The sequence below is a fragment of the Indicator indicator genome, unplaced genomic scaffold (genome assembly GCF_027791375.1).
Source record: "Indicator indicator isolate 239-I01 unplaced genomic scaffold, UM_Iind_1.1 iindUn_scaffold_351, whole genome shotgun sequence".
In the NCBI taxonomy this organism is placed as follows: Eukaryota; Metazoa; Chordata; class Aves; order Piciformes; family Indicatoridae; genus Indicator; species Indicator indicator.
The window spans coordinates 1-18,000 of NW_026539383.1; the positions used below are offsets into that span (position 1 = coordinate 1).

At 72.5% G+C, this 18,000-nt stretch overlaps 3 protein-coding genes across 3 annotated transcripts; all 3 read right to left on the reverse strand.

Moving 5' to 3' along the window:
• Nucleotides 1-6,024: 6,024 nt before the first annotated feature.
• LOC128980591 (basic proline-rich protein-like) lies at nt 6,025-8,271 on the reverse strand (the record flags this gene model as incomplete). The annotated part of the gene is made up of 1 exon (XM_054399055.1): nt 6,025-8,271. A coding segment is annotated over one exon (2,247 nt), but the record flags the coding sequence as incomplete, so codon positions are not given.
• Nucleotides 8,272-9,104: 833 nt separating this feature from the next.
• On the reverse strand, nt 9,105-10,043 carry LOC128980590 (basic proline-rich protein-like; the record flags this gene model as incomplete). The annotated part of the gene is made up of 1 exon (XM_054399054.1): nt 9,105-10,043. A coding segment is annotated over one exon (939 nt), but the record flags the coding sequence as incomplete, so codon positions are not given.
• Nucleotides 10,044-15,963: 5,920 nt separating this feature from the next.
• LOC128980593 (uncharacterized) lies at nt 15,964-16,923 on the reverse strand. The gene is made up of 3 exons (XM_054399056.1): nt 16,919-16,923; nt 16,589-16,785; nt 15,964-16,382 (listed from the first exon to the last, which is right to left on the reverse strand). Exons 1-3 carry the CDS (start codon nt 16,921-16,923, stop codon nt 15,964-15,966), a joined length of 621 nt encoding a protein of 206 aa, XP_054255031.1.
• Between the last annotated feature and the right edge of the window lie 1,077 nt (nt 16,924-18,000).

The following is an 18,000-nucleotide window of genomic DNA, read 5'->3' on the forward strand; positions in this document are numbered from 1 at the left end:
AATCAAGTAACTCCCGGATGCAGTCCAGAGGGTACCGAAAGAGGTCCCAAGGGTGAGGTATATCTGCAGGGGTCAGATGATGTCCCCAGGGACTAGGTGATGTCCCCAGGACTAGATGAGGTCCCCAAGGGTGAGGTGATATCTGCAGGGGTCAGGTGTTGTCCCCAGGGACTAGGTGATGTCCCCAGGGACTAGATGAGGTCCCCAAGGGTGAGGTGATATCTGCAGGGGTCAGATGATGTCCTCAGGGCAAAGTGAGGTCCCCAGGGTCTAGATGATGTCCCCAGGGCAAGATGAGGTCCCCGGGTCCAAACTGAGGTCCCGAGGGCCCAAATGAGGTCTCCAGGAGCAGGCCAATGTCCCCAAGGATGAGATGATGTCCCCAGGGTCAAGACGATGTCCCCAAGGCTGGATAACCTCCACCCTGGGTGGGTGTGATGCTCAGGGGACACTGGAATGCCCTCGTCACCTCCTGCCCGTCCCCTCCCTGGCAGCCTCCAAGCTGACACGACTGCAGGAGGGCCTGGAGGAGGCGGTGGCCGGCGGTGACTTGCCGGTGGCTTTGTCACTCTGTGAGCAGCTTGGGGACATCTTCTCCAAGCACGGAGACTACAGCCGAGCCGTGGAGTCCTACCAGAGGCAGGTGGGTCAGGGACAGGGGTGGCTGACCCTGGGAGGGGGATATTGGTTTGGGAGGTCCCCCCAGTAACTGGAGGTCACTGGGGGAACCCAGCTGAGCTTGGCCCAGGAGCTGGGGAGGCCGCCACGGGAAGTGGCTGTCATCCACGTCTCGTTGGCCACCACCTTTGGGGACCTCAAGGACCATGCACGAGCCATCCACCACTACCAGCAGGAGCTGGCCCTGCACCAGGGGGATGCGCTGGAGGTGAGCCTTGAGGGGGTTCTTGGGAGTCACCTTGAGGTTCTGAGGGGATCTTGGGTCTGTACAGAGGTCCTCATGGTCCTTGGCAGGGCTTTTTCAGGGCTTTGAGGGTCTTCTTGGGGTCTCTCGAGGGTTCCCCAGGGCCCCTGGGGGCTTTTGGGGTCCTTGGTGGCCATCTTGAGGTCCTTGATGGTCATCTTGAGGATCTGAGGGGCTCTTGTGTCTTTAGAGGGGTTCTTGTGGTCTTTGGGGGCTTTTGGGGATCCTTGGTGGTCATCTTGAGGACCTGGGTGGGTCTTCTTGGGTCTTTAGAGGGGTCCTTGGGGGGCTTTTAGGGGTCCTCGGTGATCATTTTGAGGTCTCATTGAGTCTTTAGAGGGGTTTCCATTGTCCTTGGGGAATTCCTCAGAACCTTAGGGGCTCTTTGGCCTTCTGGAGGGGGTTCATTAGGGCTTGAGAGGGCTCATCTGGGTTCTTGAGGAACTTCAGAGGGTCTTTTGGGGGTCCTTGGGGGAGGTTCTTTGGGTCCTGAGGAGCTCATTTGGGCTGGAGCTTTTTGTGGCCTTGGGGAGCTTCTTGGGGGGCTTACTGGGTCCAGGGTGGGGGTTTTGGGGTCAGGGGTGTTCTTCTTGGTGCTTTGGGAGAGGTCCTTGGGATTTCGGGGGATTCTTGAGGTTGGGGCGCGGATGGGTGTTGGAAGGGAATTGGGGGGGGGGGGGGTTGTCGGTGGCTCCCTTCTATGTTGGACCCTATTACCCTGTCACCCCCCAATGCTGGGCTCCCCCAGGATGGGACAGTACCGGGCCTGTCCATGGCTCGTGCATTGGAGGTGGCTGGGGTGCCCCACTCCCCTATGCATCCAGTGCGGCCGTCACTGGACGGCCCGGGTGCGGGTAGCCATGGGTGGCTGGACGATACAACCGGGTGCTAGGGGGTGGTACCACCTTGGTAGCTCACACACTGGGGGGAGCGGCTGGGAGGACCGTCTCGACCGTAGGGCAGGAGAGAGGTCTGACAAGCGCACGGGGCCCCCGACAAGGAATCGAGAGAAAACGGAGAGGTCGAGGGGTAGCGAGCGCCAACGGGCACAAGCACGTAGCCCCGTGGCACAGAAGAGAGGCAAACGGCGAAAAGCAGCGGAGACAGATGGGCACAGCCGAGCCACGCAGCGCACCCGGAGGCCCAGAACACGCGCCCCGTCGGAACACGCTCGAACAGAGACAAGCGGCTCCGGACGCGCAAGAAGACAAGGGACAGTACAGAGCACGAGAACACCGCTGCACCCGTAATGCTCCGACTCAAAAAACCTCCCCCCACAAACCTAAATAAGGGAACCGGCGTGGAGACGGCACCACCGGGACCGGCGGGAACGAGAAATCTGGGAACAGGCAGCGACAGCGCAGCCCAAATGGGGGAAAACACGGGTGGGGGGGGGGGGGGTACAGCGCCGATGGCCCCCCAGTAGTGAAACAATGGAAGGACCGAGACACGGGCACATAGGGGCCGCGCACGAGCGAGAACCGGACACAAGGAACGCAGACGAGAAGCTGCGAACCGGCACCCGGCCGCGAAAAACACGAAGTAGAACAGGACCCACGGCCGAGAGCGCGCCAGGCCAGGCCGCGAGCGAGACACAACGGCCCCACGGACGAGCCGCAGACCCGGACACACATTCCATCGACGAGACCTGGCCCCGTCCGCGGCACCAGACGCCCTCGTCTCCCGCGCCGCGCCTATCCCCCTTCCTCAGTCCTCTCCCTGCCCCCTTCGCCATCCTATCCCCTTCCCCACTTCCTCTCCATCCCCGTCTCCCCTCCCCTCTCCTTCCCCTCCCCCTATCCTCTCCTCTCCCCATTCCTCCCTTCCTCTCCTCTCCCCTTCCCCTTCCTCTCTCTCCCCTCTCCCCTCCCTCTACCCCTTCCTCTCCCTTCCCTCTCCCACTCCCTCCTCCCTCTCCCCCTCCCTCTCTTTGTTTTACTCTCCCCTCTCCCCTCCCCTCTCCCCTCATCCCCTCCCCCATTCTCCTCCCTCTCCCTGACCCCAGCGCCAGGCCCTGCGCCAGCTCCATGCTCTCCAGCTGCGGCTGGGGGAGGCTGAGGCTGCTGCAGCCACCCTGGGGCAGCTGGGGGGGCTTGGGGGAGCCCCCCAGGAGGAAGAGGAAGAACTGGAGAGCAGCCAGGCGCAGGAGGAGGATGAGGAGAGTGAGCTGGAGCTGTCTGAGAGTGGTGAGAGGCTGGGAGGGCCGGGCAGGGTCCTTATTTGGGGCTTTTTGTCACCCCTTTTGCAGGGGGGGACATCATTTGGATTGTTTTGTCCTCATATTTTGTTTCTTTTTCCCCCACTTTTGGCTTTGGCTGTTTCCTAGTTTGGGACTTTTTCCTCTTTTTTTTTTTTCTCTTTAAATTTTCCTTATATTGGGTTTTCTGTCCTCATTTTGTGGTTTTTCTTTTTTTTTGTTTTTTTTTTCTTTTCATCACTTTGGGACTTTTTTCCTCATTTTCTTTAATTTCTTTTTTTTTTTCTTTTTTTTGTCCCTCCCTCATTTTGTGTTGGTTTGGTTCTTTTCCTTACTTTAGGACTTTTTTTCCTCATTTTTTTTCTCCCTACTTCCCCCCTATCCATTTTGGGGTTTTTCCCTCATTGTGGTTTCCCCTCCCAAAATTTTTTCCCCCATTTTGTGGGGTTTTGGTGGTTGGTTTGGGTTTTTTTTTTTCTTTCCCCATTTTGTTTTTGGTTTATTTTTCATCATTTAACTTTTTCCCCCCCACTTTTGGTTCTGTTTTTCCTCATTTTGATTTTTGTTTTTCTCCAATTTGTTTTCCTTTCCCTCCTTCTGCAGAGGGGGAGGATGATGAACTGGAAGGCTACAGCAAGAGTGTCCCTGGCAGGAGGAGGATCTGTAAGGTGAGGAGGGGGACACCCCTAAAACTGGGGTGGAGGGGAGCTCTGCCTCCCCCTGAGACTCCAAATTGGGGTAGGGTTCCCCTCTTGACACCCCTAAATTGGAGATGTGGGGAGGTTTCCCTGACACCCCAAAATTAGGGTGAGGATCAACCCTTTCCCTTGACACAGCCAAAATTAGGGGAGGGTGTCTCCTCTTTCCCTTGATACCCCCGAAATTTGGGGTGAGGGTCTCCCCCTTCCCTTGACACTCCCCAGTTGGGATGGGGGCTCTCCCTGACCCCCCAAAATTAGGGTTTGGGGGGGGTGTCTCTCTTTTCCCTTGACACCCTGAAAATTGGAGCTCGGGGGGGGGCTTACTCCTTCCCTTGACACTGCCAAAGTGGGGTGAGGGCTCTCCCTGACACCCCAGAATTAGGGTGGGGGGGTCACCCTTATCCCCTTGACACCCCAATATTTGGGGTGGGGGTCCCCACTGTTACCCCCTCCCTGTTTCCCCCCAGTGGAACCGTCGCAACGAGCGGGGCGAGACCCCCCTGCACCGCGCCTGCATCGAGGGAGACCTGCGCCGGGTGCTGCTCTTCCTCAACCAGGTCAGACCCCCCCCACCCCCCCCAGGACCCTCAGGGGGTCCCCCAGACCCTTTAGTACTCCCGTGACTCCCCCCTTCATATTTTCCTTTGGGGGGCTGTTGTAGGGGCACCCTCTGAACCCCCGGGATTACTGCGGCTGGACTCCCCTGCACGAAGCCTGCAACCATGGGCACCTGGGTGAGTCTGGGGGGCAAAGACTCCCAGCAGTGAAATGAGATCCAGGAATGGAAAGGGACCCCCAGGAGGGAAAGGGACCCCCAGGGTTGGGAAGGGACCCCTCAGGATTGGAAACAGCTCCCCAGGAGTGAAAAAAGGATCCCCAGGAGTGGAAAGGACTCCCCGGGTGTAAAAAGGGACCCCTAGGAGTGGAAAAAGTCCCCTCAGGAGTGGAAAAAGAGATTGCCAGGAGTGGAAAGGGCCCCCCAAGGAGTGGAAAGGGCTCCCCAGGAGTAAAAGGAGACCCACAGGAATGGAAGGATTCCCCCAGGAGGAAAAAAAGATCCCCCTAAGACTGAAAAAAGCCTCTGAAGGAGCAGTAAAAGTCCCCCAGGAGAGGAAAGAGCCCCACCAGGAGTGGGCAAAGGCTCCCCAGGAGTGGGCAGGACCTCCCCTAACCCCCTCTATTTTTTGTGCCCCCTCCCAGAGATCGTTCAGGTGCTGCTGGAGCGGGGGGCAGCGCTGAACGACCCGGGGGGGCCAGGCTGTGAGGGCATCACCCCCCTGCACGATGCCCTCAGCTGCGGCCACTTCGAGGTGGCACAGGAGCTGCTGCGCCGCGGGGCCTCTGTCACCGCCAGGGACAGCCAGGTGGGGGCGCCCCAGCTGAGCTGGGGAAAGGGGATGGGGGTTCCAGGAGCTGGTGGGGGGATTCTAGGAGCTGGGGGTTCTGGGATTTGGGGATTCTGGGGGTTGGGAATTCTGGGGTTTGGGGGCTTTTAGGGATTCTGGGTGTTCTGAGATTTGGGGGTTTGGGGATTCAGAGTTTTGCAGGTTCCGGGGTTTGGGAATTCTGGGGTTGGGGGAGCGGGTTGTATGCGGGGATGGGGGGGGTTGGAGATGTGGGGGGGTGGGGGTTCAGTGTGTTGGCTGGTACAGGTTGGGATAATTAGGGGGTTCGTGGCGTGGTTGGAGAGAAGGGGAGGGGTGGGGGCGGGGGGGGGAGGTGGTGGGGGAGGGTTTGGTGGGGGGGGACGGGGGAGACGGTCGGGTGGAGGCGGGGGGTGAAATGGATGCGGTGGGCTGGGGTGGTGGCGGAGGTGGTGTGCAGTAAAGTGCAGGTGGGGGTCGGTAGTGGCGTGTGGGTGTATGGCGGTAAGTGAGGACGAGGAATCGAAGGGGCGGCGAGGGGCGGGGGGGGGTGCGTCGGGGAGCTGGGTGGCTAGTGGGGGACGGGGGTGTGTAGTAAAGGGACCGAGTCGGGGGGGCGAGTTGAAGGCGAATGAGGGGGAGTCCGCCGTGCTCGTGGGGGGGCTGGGATGATGGCGGGGGTAGGGCGAGTGATGGCACGCGGTGGCGGGGGGGGGGGACGCGTCGGGGGTGTGGGGGGGGGGGAGCGGGGGGGGGATGGGTGGTGGCGGTATGGTGTTGGCGGAATTGGGGGGGGAGCGGGCGTCGGGGCGGGGTTGGAGGTGGGGGGCCGATTGCGCATTACAGGTGGGTGGGGCTCCGGGCCGGGAGGACGGTGGGGGGTGGGGGTGGCGGTAGCGGGGTCCAGACCGGGGGCGGGGGAGGGGGGGCGGGGGGCGCTCCGGGTCGGCAGAAAGGGTTGTTTGGGAGGGGGGAGGGGGGGTGGATACAAGTGCCTCGCCGGAGAACGCGCGGGGAGGCAGGCGATGTGGGCGGCTGGCAAGGCAGGGGCCCGCTAGGGGGGGGGGTTCCTGGCACTTGGGTGAGGGTGGAGTTGGCGGGTAGGACTGTGGTGGGTGAGTGGGTGCTTTTTGTTGGATTGGCGGGGTGCGGGCTGGTAAGCCTGGGCACTACTGTGGTGGGGCATAGGGCGGCGCGGGGGCAGCAGGCGGATGGGTTGTTTGTGTGGGAGGAGCCGTATGGTAGGTGGATAGGTGGGCGGTTCGCGGGCCCGGAGGGGGTGTAGGACGGGCGAGGGCGACCGGGGTAGGAGGGAGCGGATAAGAGTGGGGGGCTGCGGGCGGGTGGGGTGGGGGGCTGGGCTTGGGGGGGGGGGGGGGAGGACGGGTGGCCCTGGTGATGGCGGGCGGGCGCACCAGGGGCGGGTCGGACACTTGGGAGGGCTGCTGGCAGCCGGGGGGGTCGGGGTCGGGGTGTGGGGGGCGGTGCGTGGTCCCCGCGCGCGGGGTCTGGAGGGCGGGGGGGGGTGCGGGGCGTGGGGAGTGAGAATGTTGAGGGGAAGGGGGCTGGAGGTGGGGTGGGCGGCTTGCGTGAGCAAGGAGGGGGGGGGTAGGGTGTGGGGGCTAGGGAGGTGGGGTGGGCATGGGGTGATGGCGCCTCGTGGGGGGAGTGCGGGGGGGGGGGGGGGGAAAGGCGCTGCGTTGGGCTGGGGCGGGCCCGAAGTGACGGCGGGGGGCGGAAGAGCGGGTCTATGTCCGGGGGGGGGTGGAGGTAAGCGCACGGGAGCGGAGAGGGGGTAGGCGGGGGGGGGTAGTCGGGGGGTAGAGAGGTGGCGAGAACCCCGGGGTTGGGGTGGGCGGCAGGGGTGTTTAGGGACGAGAGGTGATGTGCGGAGGGGGGGGTGGCGGAGCACGTAGGGGGACGGGCACGAGTAGCCAACGGCGGAGGGATGGCCGATGAGGGGAAGGGGTGCCGGGACGGGGGGGAGCGGGGGGGGGGTGGTGGGGGGGGGGGGGGGGGGGGGGGGGGGGGGGGGGGGGGGGGGGGGGGGGGGGGGGGGGGGGGGGGGGGGGGGGGGGGGGGGGGGGGGGGGGGGGGGGGGGGGGGGGGGGGGGGGGGGGGGGGGGGGGGGGGGGGGGGGGGGGGGGGGGGGGGGGGGGGGGGGGGGGGGGGGGGGGGGGGGGGGGGGGGGGGGGGGGGGGGGGGGGGGGGGGGGGGGGGGGGGGGGGGGGGGGGGGGGGGGGGGGGGGGGGGGGGGGGGGGGGGGGGGGGGGGGGGGGGGGGGGGGGGGGGGGGGGGGGGGGGGGGGGGGGGGGGGGGGGGGGGGGGGGGGGGGGGGGGGGGGGGGGGGGGGGGGGGGGGGGGGGGGGGGGGGGGGGGGGGGGGGGGGGGGGGGGGGGGGGGGGGGGGGGGGGGGGGGGGGGGGGGGGGGGGGGGGGGGGGGGGGGGGGGGGGGGGGGGGGGGGGGGGGGGGGGGGGGGGGGGGGGGGGGGGGGGGGGGGGGGGGGGGGGGGGGGGGGGGGGGGGGGGGGGGGGGGGGGGGGGGGGGGGGGGGGGGGGGGGGGGGGGGGGGGGGGGGGGGGGGGGGGGGGGGGGGGGGGGGGGGGGGGGGGGGGGGGGGGGGGGGGGGGGGGGGGGGGGGGGGGGGGGGGGGGGGGGGGGGGGGGGGGGGGGGGGGGGGGGGGGGGGGGGGGGGGGGGGGGGGGGGGGGGGGGGGGGGGGGGGGGGGGGGGGGGGGGGGGGGGGGGGGGGGGGGGGGGGGGGGGGGGGGGGGGGGGGGGGGGGGGGGGGGGGGGGGGGGGGGGGGGGGGGGGGGGGGGGGGGGGGGGGGGGGGGGGGGGGGGGGGGGGGGGGGGGGGGGGGGGGGGGGGGGGGGGGGGGGGGGGGGGGGGGGGGGGGGGGGGGGGGGGGGGGGGGGGGGGGGGGGGGGGGGGGGGGGGGGGGGGGGGGGGGGGGGGGGGGGGGGGGGGGGGGGGGGGGGGGGGGGGGGGGGGGGGGGGGGGGGGGGGGGGGGGGGGGGGGGGGGGGGGGGGGGGGGGGGGGGGGGGGGGGGGGGGGGGGGGGGGGGGGGGGGGGGGGGGGGGGGGGGGGGGGGGGGGGGGGGGGGGGGGGGGGGGGGGGGGGGGGGGGGGGGGGGGGGGGGGGGGGGGGGGGGGGGGGGGGGGGGGGGGGGGGGGGGGGGGGGGGGGGGGGGGGGGGGGGGGGGGGGGGGGGGGGGGGGGGGGGGGGGGGGGGGGGGGGGGGGGGGGGGGGGGGGGGGGGGGGGGGGGGGGGGGGGGGGGGGGGGGGGGGGGGGGGGGGGGGGGGGGGGGGGGGGGGGGGGGGGGGGGGGGGGGGGGGGGGGGGGGGGGGGGGGGGGGGGGGGGGGGGGGGGGGGGGGGGGGGGGGGGGGGGGGGGGGGGGGGGGGGGGGGGGGGGGGGGGGGGGGGGGGGGGGGGGGGGGGGGGGGGGGGGGGGGGGGGGGGGGGGGGGGGGGGGGGGGGGGGGGGGGGGGGGGGGGGGGGGGGGGGGGGGGGGGGGGGGGGGGGGGGGGGGGGGGGGGGGGGGGGGGGGGGGGGGGGGGGGGGGGGGGGGGGGGGGGGGGGGGGGGGGGGGGGGGGGGGGGGGGGGGGGGGGGGGGGGGGGGGGGGGGGGGGGGGGGGGGGGGGGGGGGGGGGGGGGGGGGGGGGGGGGGGGGGGGGGGGGGGGGGGGGGGGGGGGGGGGGGGGGGGGGGGGGGGGGGGGGGGGGGGGGGGGGGGGGGGGGGGGGGGTGGGGGGGGGGGGGGGGGGGGGGGGGGGGGGGGGGGGGGGTGGGGGGGGGGGGGGGGGGGGGGGGGGGGGGGGGGGGGGGGGGGGGGGGGGGGGGGGGGGGGGGGGGGGGGGGGGGGGGGGGGGGGGGGGGGGGGGGGGGGGGGGGGGGGGGGGGGGGGGGGGGGGGGGGGGGGGGGGGGGGGGGGGGGGGGGGGGGGGGGGGGGGGGGGGGGGGGGGGGGGGGGGGGGGGGGGGGGGGGGGGGGGGGGGGGGGGGGGGGGGGGGGGGGGGGGGGGGGGGGGGGGGGGGGGGGGGGGGGGGGGGGGGGGGGGGGGGGGGGGGGGGGGGGGGGGGGGGGGGGGGGGGGGGGGGGGGGGGGGGGGGGGGGGGGGGGGGGGGGGGGGGGGGGGGGGGGGGGGGGGGGGGGGGGGGGGGGGGGGGGGGGGGTGGGGGGGGGGGGGGGGGGGGGGGGGGGGGGGGGGGGGGGGGGGGGGGGGGGGGGGGGGGGGGGGGGGGGGGGGGGGGGGGGGGGGGGGGGGGGGGGGGGGGGGGGGGGGGGGGGGGGGGGGGGGGGGGGGGGGGGGGGGGGGGGGGGGGGGGGGGGGGGGGGGGGGGGGGGGGGGGGGGGGGGGGGGGGGGGGGGGGGGGGGGGGGGGGGGGGGGGGGGGGGGGGGGGGGGGGGGGGGGGGGGGGGGGGGGGGGGGGGGGGGGGGGGGGGGGGGGGGGGGGGGGGGGGGGGGGGGGGGGGGGGGGGGGGGGGGGGGGGGGGGGGGGGGGGGGGGGGGGGGGGGGGGGGGGGGGGGGGGGGGGGGGGGGGGGGGGGGGGGGGGGGGGGGGGGGGGGGGGGGGGGGGGGGGGGGGGGGGGGGGGGGGGGGGGGGGGGGGGGGGGGGGGGGGGGGGGGGGGGGGGGGGGGGGGGGGGGGGGGGGGGGGGGGGGGGGGTGGGGGGGGGGGGGGGGGGGGGGGGGGGGGGGGGGGGGGGGGGGGGGGGGGGGGGGGGGGGGGGGGGGGGGGGGGGGGGGGGGGGGGGGGGGGGGGGGGGGGGGGGGGGGGGGGGGGGGGGGGGGGGGGGGGGGGGGGGGGGGGGGGGGGGGGGGGGGGGGGGGGGGGGGGGGGGGGGGGGGGGGGGGGGGGGACGGGGGGGGGGGGCGGTGCAGGGTAGTAGGGGGTGGCCGGGCGAGCTTGGGCGGGTTGAGGGGTTGTGGGGACTGGGGGTGGGGGGAGAGGAGGCGGGCAGGGACGACGGGGGGGGAGGGTGGGGGCGTGGGCTGAGGGAGTGGGCGGGGTCGCTGACGGGGGATCGGGGGGGGGGGGGTGGGGGGGGGGGGGTAACGGCCTGGGGGGAGGTTTGGGGGAGAGTAGGGGCGGGGGTGGGGGGGGACGGAGGGGCGGGCGTGGGGGGTGGTGGGTGGGGGGGGCGCGTGGGGTGTAGGGGATGGGAGAGAGTGGGTCGGTCGGGTGGGGGGCAGTATCCGGAGGTCGGTGGGTTGTTGGGGCGGGGTCGCGGGGGATCGGATTTTGGGGAGTTGTGGGGCGCCGGTCTGTTGTTTATCTCTGGGGGTCTGGTAATTCGAGCAGTGTTGTGTGGGGGGGTCCGGGGCGCGCGCTTTGGGAGGGGTGAGTGGGTGCGGTTAGTCTGGCGGGAGCGGCTTGGAGTGTCGAGAGCATTTGATTGGCGCGGAGGTGGAAGGTTGGGGGGAGGCCGGAGGTGTGGGGGGGTGGCCTGGGGGCGGCGGGGGTGGGGGGGGGGAGTGCACTAAGTCCTGGGTAGGGGGGGGGGGGGGTGGGTGGGGCGGGACCGGCGGGGTGGGGGGCGATGGGGTGGCGGGGCGGTGGGGGTGGGGAGTGTGGGTGGGTGGTGCATGAGCGGTTGTGGGACGAGGGATGTTGGGTGAGGGGGGCGAGCGTTGCTATCGGCGCGGGGGGGGTGGGGAGGTGGGAGGGTGAGCGGGGGGTGCGGGAGGAGGGGGGGGAGGGGACAGTGTTGGGGGCAGTAGGGTGTGGTGGAGGGCCGCTTGTTGGGGGGTGGCGGACTTTGCTGGGGTGCGGGGGGGGTGGCCTTGGCGGGGGGTCTTTGGATGGAGCAGGATGGGTGGCGGTGGGGGGGGGGGGGGGGGGGTTGGGGGCTCTGAGAAGGCGAGGGCCGGCGGGTGGCTATAAGGGCGTGGGGGTTGGGGCGGGAGCAGCTCGGGTGGAGGAGGTGGGAAGAGCGGGCGAGGCGGGGAAACTGGTGGAGGGCGGAGGCCTGGGGCCCGGGCGGACGGGAGGACACGAGTGAGGGGGGGTAGTCGGTGTTCTGGCGGGGTTAGATGGTGGGGCGTGTGGGAGGTTGTGTGTCGGGGAGTGGGTTGCTGGTTTCTGGGGTTTGGGGGCCGGGGGGTGGAGGGGTGATTGGGGGGGTTTCGGTGTGTGGGTTTGGGGAGGGGTAGACGGGAGGATTCAGAGGTGGGTGTTGGTGGGGGGTGGCAGAAAGGGGATGGGGGGGGCGAGGGGGGTGGGGCGGGTGCCGGAATGGGGTGGCGCACTCCGGGTTGTTGGTCGGGCAGGGGCACGGGGACCAGGTGGGAGGATGCACGCGGAAGTGACGCGGGAGTCAGTGCCGGGCATCAGGGGCGGGGGGCGCGGGGGGTTGGGGCTTGGGGAGAGGGAGAGGTGAGGGCGGGGGCTGCGCGACGGAATGGTCCCGGTCGGGAGGGGATGTGGGGATGGCTGGAGGGGGATGTGCTAGAGATTGCTGGGAGGGGAGGGGGTGACCGGCGGGAGCCGGGCCGCGGTGGGGACGGGGGGCGCAGCCGCAGTGGCGGTGCGCATTGGCGGGGGGGGGGCCCGGGGAAGGGGTGGGGAGGGGGGGCGCGTGGGGTGGGGGGCTTGTGTTTCGTGGGTTCCATAAGAGTGTGCGGCGGAGGCCGGGTACCGGGAGTGACGAGTCGTGGGGCCGGCTGGGCAGGGCTTGTTTTGCACGTGTCCTCGCAAAAGTGCAGATGGGGGGGGCGGGGGCGGCGGAGGTGGCGCGGCATGTAAGGTGGTGTGGGGCGTTGCCCGGGGGGGGCGGGGCCCTAGAGGGGGCGGGGGCCGGCAGGGACCGGGGGAGCTGACAATGGACCGGGGCGGGTATATGGTGGGGCTGTATTGGGGGGGGGCGTAAGCCCGGTGGGACCTTGGGTGTGTCGTTGGGTGGAGTTGGTGGTTGATTGGGGGTTGGTAGCAGGGGAACGCGCGCCCTCATTACCTGGGTGTGGAGTAGGTCTGATGCTGGGGGCGGGGGGGTGGGTGCGGAGGGGGTACTGGTAGAGGGCGCGTTTTGTGGGGTGGCCCTAGGGCTCGGCGTTGGTGCACGACTGTGGGTTGTGGTGGGGGTGGAGGGGCGGAGCTAGCGGGCAGCCGGCCCCGGGTCGGGCGTGCGTGGGTGGACTGGGGGGGCTGGGGGGTGAGATGCGAGTGGCGCGCGACGCTGAAGACGAGGGGAGGGGTGGGAGAGGGGGGAAATAGGCTAGGAAGGTGGGACAAGCAGGGCGGCGGGGGACGAGGGATGAGGTAATTCCCAGTGGGCTTGCGGGAGGGTGGGGGGTGGAACGTATGGAGGAGGCCCAAGGATGTTGATCGAAGGGGGGGACTGTGGCGGGCTGGGTGGGGGGAGGGGGGGAGGGGGTTGACGGTGCCCGACGAGGGGGGTTGGGAAGTGGCGGGGGCCGCCTGCGTGGGACCCGAGCGGGGGGAGCTGTTCGAGACAGACCGGAGGGGTGGGGGGGCGGATGGTGAGATGGGCGGACGGGGTAGGGGGGGACGGGTGCGGACGGGCAGAAGGTAGATCCGAGTAGTGTGCGTGGGCCAGGGGCATGGGGGACTGGGGGGGGTGTTTTTTTAGTGGGGTTATTGACCTCAGTCGGGGGGGATGGTATAGGACTAGGGGCGGGTGGAGGTGCGTAGGGGGGGAGCTGAGCGCCAGGGACGCGGGGGGAGGCCAGCAGGCGAGGTGGGCTGTTGTGGGGCGCAGGCGCAAAGGGGCGCCGGGCGGGCACGCGAGGACGAGAGTGCGGCCAGGGGGACAGGGGGGGCGCGCGTGGGAGGCGGAGGTGGGGGTGGGGTGGGGGGAGGGAGGGGCGGACGGACGCGGGTAGAGCTAGTGGGCCAGGGGAAATCGTGGGGGGAAGGTGAGCGGACGCCTGCGGGGGCGGACCTGGGGAGGGGGCTAGAGGGGGATTGCGAGAAGGGGGGGGGGATTGAACGAAGGCGCGGAGGGGCAGCGAGGGCAGGGTCGCCGGGGGACCGCAGGGGCCAGGGGCAGGCCAGACGTGGGGTGGGGAGGGGGCACGGGCAGGCGAGAGAAGCACATAAGGGGAATGCGTGGGGGGCCGTGCGCGGACGGGAGCTGAGGGACGGGGGGATGGGGGGGGGGGGCGGGTCCAGCGGGGGGGAGACTGGATGGGTGGACGGAGGAGGCGCGTGGAACGAGGCGCGAACAGGGCCCGATCCCCCGGCGAACAAGCGTCGTTTGGGGTGGGTGGTGGAGGGCGCCAAGGCGAAGGGGGGGTCGGCGCAGTAGGCGAGGCTGTGGGCCGACAGTGGGGTGCGGTGGGGGAACGAGGGGGGTAAGTGGGAGCCGGGGGTCGTCGCGTGGGGGAGTCAGACATGGGCACGGGCCGTGGGGTGCGGGCTGGTTTCGCGGGGAATGGGGGGGCGTGCGGGGGTGTAGTGAGCGCGGTGGAAGGCAGGGTGATGCCGGGGGGACCGGCCGGCTGGGGGAGGGGGAGATAGGTGTGGTGGGGGGGGGGGAAGAGGAGGGGACCACGGGGGTATTGGCGGGCGTCCCGGACGGCGGAGCGGGGGGGGGTGGGAGGATGTGAGCGTGGGGGGGAGACGGAGCAGAGAGGGTGGGGGTGGCGGGTGTGCGCCGGGGCGAATAGTAGGATTGCGACGAGTCAGGGCGGCACAGGCGGCGAGGGGGACGGGGGAGGGAGACCGTGAGGGCGATGGGGGGATGTAGCGGGGCCGACAGGGTTTATGGGGGGGGGGAGAGTATTGGGGGGGGGGGGGGGCGCGCGGGCGGGTCGCGGGGGGGCGGCTCTGAGGGAAACGGCGGCCGACCAGGGGCGCTGGTACGGCTCGCGGGCCCAGGCCGTGGGCGGGCGGGTCTGGCGGGGAGGCGTACGCCGTTGGGGGTGGGGGTGGGGCGCGCGGCCGGAGTGATTAGGGGGGGGGCGGGTTCAGGGGTGTTGGTGGGGGAAGGGTGGGGGGGTGAGGGTGGATGGGGGCGGGGGGCGGTGGGGTAGGGGGGAGGACTGTAGCGGAAGCGAGGGGGGGGAGGGAGGGGGGGGCATGGGGGGGCGGAGGAAGGGGGGCTGGTGGGGAAGTAGGGGGGGGGGGAGGCGAGGTGGGAGGGGGGGTATGGGCAGCGTGGCCTGAAACTGGGAGGAGCCTACACGGGGATGGGGCTAGGGTGGTGGGAGGACTGCGGGGGGCGTAGCGGGGGAGAGACGTAATCGATCTAGATTTCGGGGAGGGGTGCGGGGGGTGGGGGGGGGCGGGCTGGTATTGGGGGCCTCGGAACGCAGAGTTGAGGGGCAGTGACGGCGAAAGCGTGGGGGGATGGTGGGGGAAGGGCCATGGGCTGGCCTGCGGGGGCTAAGGAGGAGGCGCGGGTGGGGTGGGGAGGGGCTGGAAGAGGGGCGGGGGCTGGTGGGGGGGGGGGGTCAGGGGAAGGGCGGGGGCCGATGTTGGCGGGACGCTAAGGGCGTCAGGGGAAGCGGGTGGTGGGGGGGGGGGGTAGGGTGGGGAAGACCGGGTGGGGCTCGCCTGGGGAGGCGGCCACCCGGGGGAGGTTGGATGCGCCGCGAAGGGGGGTGGGGGCCCATAGGGAGGCGGCGGGGGAGACGCCGTGGGGGGGGGGGATGGTTGGCGCACAGAGAGTGGGGAGTGGGAGAGGGGGAGGTACGACGCCCAGGTACCAGGAGGGGGGGGGCCGTAGGGGAGAGGGGGTGGTAAGGTAGGGAGGGAGGGAGGAAAGGCGTGAGGGGCTGCGGGCCCGTGAGGGCCGAGGGGTGTGGCTGCCGACGTGGGTGCCGAACAGGGAGGTATTGGGGAGGGGGTATGGGAGGGGGGGCGGACGCGCGAAGGGGGGGAGGTGGTGGAGCGTGCACGAGCCGGGGGATGCGGGACGGCGAGTCCGCGCTCAATGGGAGTTGGGGCACGCGGGGCGGTGAGGGGGAGGGGGTCGGGTGTGGCATGGGAGAGATAGGTAACGGTGGGGAGCGGGAGGTTCTCAGGTGAAGGGCGAGTCGTGGAGCGGGGCGGAAACGGCCACGGGCGGGGGGGATAGCGGTAAAAAGGTGGGGTGTCGGTCCATTGCTCCGCTTGACAGGGAGACCATTCTAGGGCGTGTACTGCGCGCAAGGAGGGGGCCGTGGGAGGGGGGGGTGGGCGGGGGGGGGGGGGTAAGGGGAGTGGCAGCGTGGGGGGGGGGCCAGGGCAGGAGGGGAGCGGGAGGGCACGGAGTATGGGCGGTCGACCTAGGAGAAAGCGCAGGGTGGGGGTGGAGTGGGAGGGGGCGGCGGGCGGGCCTTGAGGGAGGTGCGAGGACTACGGAGGCACGGGCTACAGGGGGGCGTCCGGGGACAAGGGGGAGCGCTGGGGAGAGGATCAATGGTGGGGGGGTGGGCGGTCCGGGGACAGCGAGGGCGGGGGGGGCGAAGGTACGGCAGGTGGGGGGGTGCGAAGCCGGCGATCGGGGGGCGGGGGGAGGGACGGAATGGGACGGGAGCAACGGGCGTAGGCACCGGGGGGTGGTGAGGGGGGGGGGCGTGAGCCGAGGTGGGGGGGGGTAGCCAAGTCGGCTGGAGGGTGCGGGGGAGACAGGGGGCGGAGGGATTTATCGCCGGGCGCACGACGCCTCCGCTCGGGGGGGTAGATGGCAGTCGCTGTGCGGGGCTGGTGGGTGTGGATAGCGCGGAGGACGGTGCCATGCGTCTTAGGATGGGGTCGCAGGCGGTGCGAGGATATTGGTCAGGGACGCTGGGAGGACCTGATGGGGGGCCCCGGGGGGTCCGGCACGGTCATCGGCGAGAGGGCGGACGTGGCCGTGCGGCCGTGTCTATCGGCTGGGTTGGGGGTGCAAGGGGAGGAGGCCGGCATGGGCGCTCCCGGCGTGGGAGAGATTCAGGGGGAGGCAGGTTGTGTTTCGGGGCGGCGCGGAGGGTTGTAGCGTGAGGGGGGGTGGTTGGGGGGCATGTTGGGGGGTCGGGGGGACGCGGTAGCGGGAATGAGAATAGAGGTCGCGGTGCGGGGGGTTCACCGGGCTTGCGTAGTAAGCCCGGGGGGGGGACCGACAGAGTGGAGAGAGGTGGGTGACTGGGGACCCGTAGGGGGTGGGGCCAGAGGGCGTGGCGCGGTGGCACGGAGTGCCGGAGCAGCAGGCGCGAATGGGGGCTGGGGCGGATAGGGGGGGGGTGCGTTCTGTGGGGGATGTGGGGCCCTGTTGGGGGGGTATTGTTAGGGTTTAGTTAGTTTTTTAGTGCGGGTGGACTTTGTGTGTGCCTGGCTTCGGAACGTCTTGTTAGTTTGAGTGGCTGGTGGGTGGGCGGGTGGCGGGGACCTCACGGGCAGAGTCGCTTCAGGGGGGAGGGGGGAGAAGGGGTTTGGGGTTAGAGCGGGGGGTGAGGCGGCGGTGGTGGGGGGGACCAGCGGTGGCTTGTGGGAGGTGGAGGAAGCGGGGGGGCCCTTCTTGTTGGTTCGCTGGTGGTTGGTCGGGTGAAGTGGGACTGCGGTGTCGGGGGGTTTTGGTGGCAGGGGTGCGACGTGTACCACCGCGGCGTGGGCTGGGGGTGCGAGGGGGTGTTGGTGGAATGGGGTCTGGCGCAATTCCCGGTCGACGAAGACTGGGAGGCAGAATGGGGGAGATATAAACAGGGCCGTGTGGGACGGTCCGCGGCTGGGTGCGTCGAATGTGTAGAGAGTGGCCGCGGGCGGTGTGCCTGCCTGGGCGTAATGCGTAGGAGGGGGGGTGGGTACCGCATGGCCGGGCGGGGATTTTGAGGACGGAGGTGAGGGGTTAGGGGGGCCGGAAGGAGGAGCGAGGGAGTTGGGATGCGGCGAAAGGAGGGGAGAGGGCTGGGCGGGCGAGGGGAGGGAGCGTAATGAAGGTCGGTGGGCAGGGCGCTCGGGGGGGGAGGAGACGGGACGAGAGTCCCTAGAGGGCAAGACGGGGCGGAGGTGAGAAGGGGAGAGTGCGGTAGGCCACGGAGCCCCCGGGGGGGAAGGGGGCGGTGTGGATTTGTGGCACGTTATGGGCCTAGTGGGCAAGCAGGGTCTTATGAGGGGGGACAAGGAATAGGCGGACCGGGCCCGGGCCGAGTAAGCCCCCTTGCGCCAGGGTTGGGCGGGGGGGGGGGAGGAGGGCGGGGAGAGGGGGGTTGGGGCCGGTATGGGAGGTGTCTCGGGGAGGCCGGCGGGCTGTGGCGGACGAGCAGGGGTGTCGGGGCGGGGCGCATGGAGACCGGCAGCAGGGATCGGGGGGCGGAGTCTCAGGTATGACAAGAGCGCGAGGGGGGGCTAGCAATGTTCGGGGCCCCTACGGGTCCCTGGGGGTAGGCACGCGAGGAGGGCCGGGGTGGGCGCGGTCGTGGGGGAGGGACGTGGGCTAAGGAGGTGGGATAGCAGACGGGGGGAGAGTGGGGAGAAGGGGGGAGGCGTCTGGGACGGGGGGGGGAAAGTGGAGTGGTGGCGGGGCTTCCACGAGGGCGCCGCGGCGGGGGGTGCTGTGGAGCGAGGATGTGGTGTGAAGTCGTATGGCGTGGGGGGGGGCCTCGCAGGCAAGGGCGCGCGGGGGGGTGGCCTCAGCTGGAGAGTGAAAACGGGTGGACGGGGGGCGGCGCAGCGGGACGTGGCGCTCCTAATATTCACAGGTGCGCATTGTGTTGGGCTAGGATCTGGTCAGCTGGTTTTTTTTTTGGTGTCTGTGTTATGTTTGGGCTTTCCTTTTGAGGGCATTGGGGCTTCTGGGGTTTGGGGCTTATGGGACTCAAGATATTTGGGGATACTGGAATTCTTGGATTTAGGGATTGTGGGATTTGGAGGTTTGGAGATCCTGGGAT

Bases quoted from the DNA above. Each gene is read 5' to 3' on its own strand.
- LOC128980593 (XM_054399056.1), bottom strand. The intron at 16,383-16,588 runs GTCCCCCCCACC...CCCCCCCAACAG, and splicing joins CCTCCCACAAGCCACCGCTG to GGCCCCACATCCCCCACAGA.